Source organism: Liolophura sinensis, chromosome 10, assembly GCF_032854445.1.
Source record: "Liolophura sinensis isolate JHLJ2023 chromosome 10, CUHK_Ljap_v2, whole genome shotgun sequence".
Lineage (NCBI taxonomy): Eukaryota > Metazoa > Mollusca > Polyplacophora > Chitonida > Chitonidae > Liolophura > Liolophura sinensis.
This window is the reverse complement of record NC_088304.1, coordinates 32943531-32950393: the sequence shown is the minus strand read 5'-3', so window position 1 is coordinate 32950393 and position 6863 is coordinate 32943531. Positions and strand designations below refer to the sequence as shown.

Sequence of the window (6863 nt, the reverse complement as noted above, 5' to 3'; positions counted from 1 at the left end):
AAAATCAAACAGTCTTTATCCTAAATTCGAGAAAATGTCAGTAAAAAGTAAAGCTACGACGCAGGAAATCGCACATTCGCGAGATAAAGTCGTGCCTTCGAGACGGAAGACAGTGAAAACTAGAAAAGAACTTGTACAGCCTTCGTACAAAACTCTGCCACTTGTGCAAAAGACGGATTCAACGAAAGAGAAAAAAGTTTCAACAACAGCTCAGAAAGTTTCGTCGAAGAAAACGTCACTCTCTGTTACCTTGACAACCGTTCCTGCAGTGACGTCATCAACTGACCGACAGACCACGCTGTCTCCAGAGGCCGAACATCCATGGAACGCTAAAGAGAGTGACGATACGTCAAGAAGTATAGTACCGAAAGACAGATCACCCAGCTCTTCTACCTCATAAGCGGGATACAACTCCCGCTTTAACGTTAACTGGGGATTCTGAATTTCCACATTGACTATGTAAATAGATGATGCTTTATCACGGACGTCTTGCGTAATAGGCATTGTTCGATTTCATTTACAATTTCACTGTAAATATCTGGTCTTGGTGATGAACGTGTACAAAATTAACCCACTTTACACGGGCATTTTGATTTATTAATTTTTATTTGATTTACTTGATTTCGGTTTAACGCCCTGTCCGAGAATTTTCCACTTTTGTAATGGCATTGAATTTTGCAAATGGTGAAAAGTGGCTGAAACCCAGAATAAACCAGAACTTTTCGCCATGTATTCTGCAAACGTCAGAAGTTATTGTAACAGCTGGACCACTTAGAGCTATCTAGCGTCTAGATGAAAGGGAATATAATGTTTAGTACATTTGAGTAAGTCTTAATTGTCTTTGAGTACGTCTTTGAGTATGGATCGTTTTTACTCTTGTTGTTGATATTATTTTTCATTAGGATACTGGTTTCTATTGTGGTATGATCTCGTAATTTACACCCTTTCCCCATCAAAAAATTTGTCGGGTTAAAACTAAACCAGTTTGTAAGTTTTCTAGAGTTGAAAACTTAAGTGTAAATGGGGAACGCATCTTTACATAGTTCTACCATAAGTGATGTCTCGATCATAATTTTCATATCGTTTCCGGAAATCCTACAAAAGATGAATTTAGCCTCATTATAAATATTCGACATTTTTTGACAATCCACATCGGAAAGTGCAAATCACCATGGCTTTTCCGTCATTAACACATGTATTATTTGTGTATGCATTAAGACTTTGATGACAAAGCTCGGAATAGGCGATAGCCTTATGTGTTTAAAGCTGGTAAGCTTTCCCAAATCATTGTAGCACAGCGAAGTGTCAAGTAGTGTGCCCACCTGTCACGCGTCCTTTGCCATTTTTCCAACAGGGCTCCAACTGAAATTTAGCACAAGGGCGATAACTGTCTATCAAGGGCGACATTGGTGGTAGCTTTATGAAGGGCGACAAGCGGTGCTATAGAATGTCGATAGAAGATTCGTTCTTGAGGATGACTACAGCGTTTTTACGGAGTAAGGTCTAAGGTCAGAATAATACAAACACGAAAAATGCAGTATTTGCCCGATTGCCCTTGTTATATGTTACAGCAACTCTCTTCTTGTACAGGCAATGTTATTTGTACAGTTTCATATTTGATAATGTATTAAAGTATACCACAGTGTCTTACCTCCTAGTTCTCTTGAGTTTGTTATAAGCATGACTTGTTTAACGTCTAACTGGGCTGCTAATCAAAGTCCTACGAGAGTAAACTTGATCTCCATGATAGTTTACCACTTTTGACTGCAAAACAAACTGTTCCTGCTTAGCAAAAATCCGCCTTTCTACGCAAGTGGTTGTCTGCGTATAATTTGCCGATTTTGTTTGTTGATCAGCGCCGTACTCAAGATTTTCACTGATATGTTTATCGATGTTTACTGGTGCAGGAAGTTCCAATATGCAACTATCATTCATGTACTCGTTTTACTTATTTTATTGGCGTTTTACGCAGTATTGGAGAGTATTTCACTTATATCACTGCGGCTAGCATTACGGTGGAAACCCACGACCATCTTCAAGTTGCTCCAGACCTTCACATGTATGACTGCAGAGGAAGTTTACGTGAGCTGGACCTAAACTCACAGCGACCACATTGGCGAGAGGTTTCTGAGTCATTTCGTAGCGCTGTCACGCTAACCCCTAGGCCAATGCGAATTTAGGATAGATTTGTACGACACACAAGGGTGACATGACGGTTTGGCAAAGTTTTGTGTCGTACTCCAGAACATTTGACTTACGCGATGGGGAGCATGTATATGGGTGAAGGCAAATGTGTAGGACGCGAAAATATACCGCACCTCGTGAAGTGCGTGACATTACTCCTGGTGTAAAGCTACAGTCCAGCGCAGGGAGAAAGTGATTGAGACAAGGACTAGCTAAGTTGATTTACAGTACCAGCTGTAATACGTCGCCGCTAGTGTATTTCATTAGCTACAAAGATTATCAGTATATATAAACTTGTTGATCTTGTCGATACAGATTGTTTTTGTGTCAATTTTTAATTTTAACGTCATTTCCTAAGTTTCACTCATGCGGTTGCTGAGAGTTCAAGTCCACGGCAGCTGGTTTCCTTTCCGGTCGTATGTGGGAAGATCTTCCAATAACCTGCGGATGGTCGTGGATGTCCCCAGCCCGGTTTCCTCACACCTTAATGTTAGTCGTCGTCGTATAAGTGAAATATTCTTGTATCCGGCGTAATAGATCAATGAATAAATAAATACCTAATTCTCTTCATCTTTCACAAGAATTATTTTTTCTTACTGAACACTGGTTTAATATTGGAGGTCGCCATACGTTTTTGGCACCGTCAGCGACATGCTGGGACACTTGTGGAACTGGCGTTTTATGCTACTCTACATGGTCATTTATGCATTATGTAGTGATAATGTTTACTAATTGTAGAAAGCTAACGCAAAATTAACCGGCATGAGAGAACAGGCCAAGTACAACTGGTCAGTGCACTATGTTTTAGTTTGGATTATATCCAGTGTTCCGCCGTCGTATAAGTGAAATATTCCGGAGTACGACGTAAAACACTAATCAAAGCAAAATAACTGTCGAATGTCTTTTTAAATTACGTTCCAGAGAGATGTGAAACGTTGAAGACCGAAATAAGCCAAATCGCATTAAACTTCATTCAGATTCAGATGAATTTAAGAAACCCAGCTTTCACCTCGGGGAGGTGTTTTGTTTTGTTTTGTATTTTCAACTGTATACCTGAAATTTTAATACAAATTAATAAAAAAAAAACAGCACAGAGAGAAAAATAAGAGCAGTGACGAGAGCGTAATAATTCACACGCCAATGGTCACACGTATAACGGCAGAAGTACAGACTTTTGTCAATATACCTCAGTTCAGGTTTCATTTCAAATTTTCATGTAGATGCTGAAGAATGCGGAAGTTCGTCTTTGAAATTATTCGGTAGTGATAAGATTCTAACCCTTTCTCAAAGTAGGCGTGACTTATTCATGAATATGAATGAACCACCTCATCACAGGAAATATGTTTTTAGAGGTAGGAGAGAGGGTTAGGGTTAGGGTTAGGGTTAGACGTGTTTCGTTCATATTCATGAATAGGTCACGCCTACCTGAAGAAAGGGTTAAAGTCTTACCGCAATCAAATTATTCACGTGGAACGTTCATTACGTGACGCTCAAGACTGGTAAACAACGCCCGGGCTTTACGACACTTAGATTCATGTTCACGCTGCTAACTGGTGAAGCATTGACAACAATGACACATTTCGACACTTGATGATTTTCTGTTCAAGACATTGCGGAATTTTTAATTATCAATATTATTGCTTGCTCTTGTTTGTTCCCCGATTGGAGATTAGGCTTGTTGGGGATTTTGTATCTTTGGTGATGCAATGCAGTATTGTAAGACCATATTAAAGATTAAATTCAAGGCCATGTATGTCAGTGCCTGTACTACATGTCGAAGCTGGTTTGTTTCAAAATGCAGCCTTAAAGGTGTGTTTTTGTTAATTTGGAAGGCTTGACCATTCCAAGGGAGACAACTTGTGCGTTCTAAACACTTTACCAATCTCACCTTTCGTGCAGTGGATACAGCTTACATACGGTGGCTTCATATACGTCTTTGGTCGTTGTACATGCCGACCTATGTATGTGCACACCGCATTGGTGGAATAAAAATGCATGTGGTCTTCGATAACCGTTAGACAGATGATACAAAAGTCCACCGTGTATTGCAACCATGGTCCCACAAACTCCCTGTTCAAGGCGAGTCCTGGCTGTTCAAAGGCGAACACCTGATCCACAAAAGTGGAAATGGCTACCGAGACACCGAGTTCTGCTAAGACTTAATTTTTTTCTATTAAATTTTTGGGTTCTCATGCACTTATCTGCACCAGTAGTAGGAAGCCATTACATTATAAATGTTTTAGAACTGACATAGTTGTTGGAAGGACATGGTACAGATAAGCGAGTACTTGTCATGTAAACGCAACAGCTGGTGTTATAAGTCAACAGAAATTAACGTGGTACTGACGTCTTTATAATACGAGCAACCTGAATGACATCTACCAGACTTGTAAAACATCACAGAATGAGCTTCCTGACGTGTTTGTTTTCGTTGTTATATCTCGGCACCGTTGTGGCGGATGTCCATCAAAACGTGGATGATTTCTACTACGGGTCATTTCCGAAAGGGTTTGTGTGGGCAACGGCTACATCGGCTTACCAGGTGGAAGGGGCCTGGAACGTCGACGGTATGTCTGATTTAACTCTACCGAGGCTTGTAGCGTTTGCTTAGATCCTCTGTGATTTATGACGATTTCAGTCAACGTCACAAGCTATTACAGTAAAATTTTGGGTCTCAAGATTATTCCATCAAACGCCTTCACTTCCAGTTTCTTAAATTTTACAATCAGTGTAATTCATCAACCTTAGCTTTAAATTTCCCTATGTTAAACATTTATTTATTTATTATTTATTTATTTATTTATTTATTTATTTATTTATTTATTTATTCATCGTGTTGAATTAGGTCATCACCTTTGACAAATGTTGTAAAAGTGACTAGAGTTTTCTTTAATTTCAGCTAATAAGTATACATGTAGATATGACGTTTCTCTGCACTTTAAGCATTCCTCCTCATGTTTTAATGGCGTTTTGATCTTTAAAATAAAAAAAGTTTATCTTATGTCATACTCCAATGAATACTGAGTGATAGCTCCGCTGGGTATGCTTTTAAAATTGGAATATTCAGTCAAATTTCTAGATGACATCTGAGTGCACTTATCACAGTATAATATGGTTGTGCCTGATAGAGTATTACGTATGACACAGTCGGTTGTAAGCAGTGACCCATGGATGACAATGTTCGGAGTTAAACCAGCATGAATATTATCCGTCTATCTGTTATATAATATCCTCGTCTATCATCAGAACTATCTTATCGCGTCTATCGTTAGAGCTACCTGATCTATTAGAACTATTGATGTCGTCTATCGTTAGAACTACTGATCTCGTCTATCATTAGAACTACCTGATCTCGTGTAGACATACAATAAAAGGAAGAGTTAAAGCCATTGGCAGGGTGAATTTCATGTAATTTAATACACGGGCGCTATGTAACCTGACAAGGGCGAAACATATGCTGGTGCAGTATTTAATAACATTTGATCTAAAAAATGAGAATATATAAGTTTTGTCTCCGGTTTCTTGAGGATCGTCTACCATTAATGGCATCCAATGCAGCATTTGTATTCGGTGTAACATTGAGGTGAGAATCAGTCTTTGTAGGGTGAGCTCAAAAACTGATTCCCATTTGTTTAGATACATAGGTATTTACACACACCTAGTGAGTTTTATTTAGATACAGACTACATTCTCTATTTTCTAAAACATCTATACCAAGCCTGCTAATAACTACTCCTCGTGATCAATTCTGTCTTTTTTTTCTTTTTTTTTTTATAGGCAAAGGTGAATCTATCTGGGACCGGTTTTCCCACACGCCAGGAAAGATAAACCATGGAGATACGGGCGATGTGGCCTGTGACAGCTATCATAAATACCAAGACGATATCAGCATGTTGAAGGAGATTGGGGTAGGTACCTAAAGAGTCAAGCGTATGCAGCATCAGGTGACCTAAAGGCAATTAGCACAAACAATCGGTCTAATGCCCAGTTTACCAAAATCAAGTGGATGTCCGTAGGTTCCATAGGGTTGGCAGAATATGCAAATGTCTGGATTTTTTCTCCACTAGTCGAAAAAAAACTTGATTCTTGGTCGTGCTATCTGACATCAATGGAGTATTTTGATAGCGGAACTGGTCAGTCAAAATCCGTTGACATTTTACTCTGAACCCAACATTCGGTAAATATAGTCCCAGAGGCTCTTTGCCTCGTTTCAATTGATTGTATGTTAAATGTGATGATAACACAGTATTTTGAGTAATTCTAAACCAGTGGGCGTATTGTATATTGCAACTATGTCATCAATAACAGCATTTCCGTGAACAGTTAGAATAAAACTGTAAATGCTGTAAACTGACATGGGGTAGTTCATCGGTTACACATGACCATCTGCCAATTACCATTTTGGGAACCACCAGAGCCGAGGCGGTTAGCCCACCAACGCGGCGGAAATACCCATGATCTTATCATCAATGCAGTCCTCTTGTGTTCATTTCCTCCCGCCACAATACAGACCGGCGTCGTATAAGAGAAATATTCTTGACTACGGCGTAAAGCACCAATCTAATAAATAAATAAATAAATAAATACTGAGTTCAAGTCAGAATACTGATGCTGGCTTCCTCTCCGGTCGTACGTGAGAAAGTCACCCTTCGGATGATTGTGGGATTCCCCCCATGCTC

The 6863-nt window shown here is 39.4% G+C and overlaps 1 protein-coding gene across 1 annotated transcript in view; it reads left to right on the top strand.

Moving 5' to 3' along the window:
* Window positions 1–4565: 4565 nt before the first annotated feature.
* LOC135477119 (lactase/phlorizin hydrolase-like) overlaps window positions 4566–6863 on the top strand; it is a 51903-nt gene continuing 49605 nt past the window's right edge. The window contains exons 1-2 of the mRNA XM_064757274.1: window positions 4566–4751; window positions 5962–6092. Coding sequence (XP_064613344.1) covers window positions 4589–4751; window positions 5962–6092 — 294 coding nt within the window. The 5' untranslated portion in view covers window positions 4566–4588. The remainder of the gene's footprint in view (window positions 4752–5961; window positions 6093–6863) is intronic.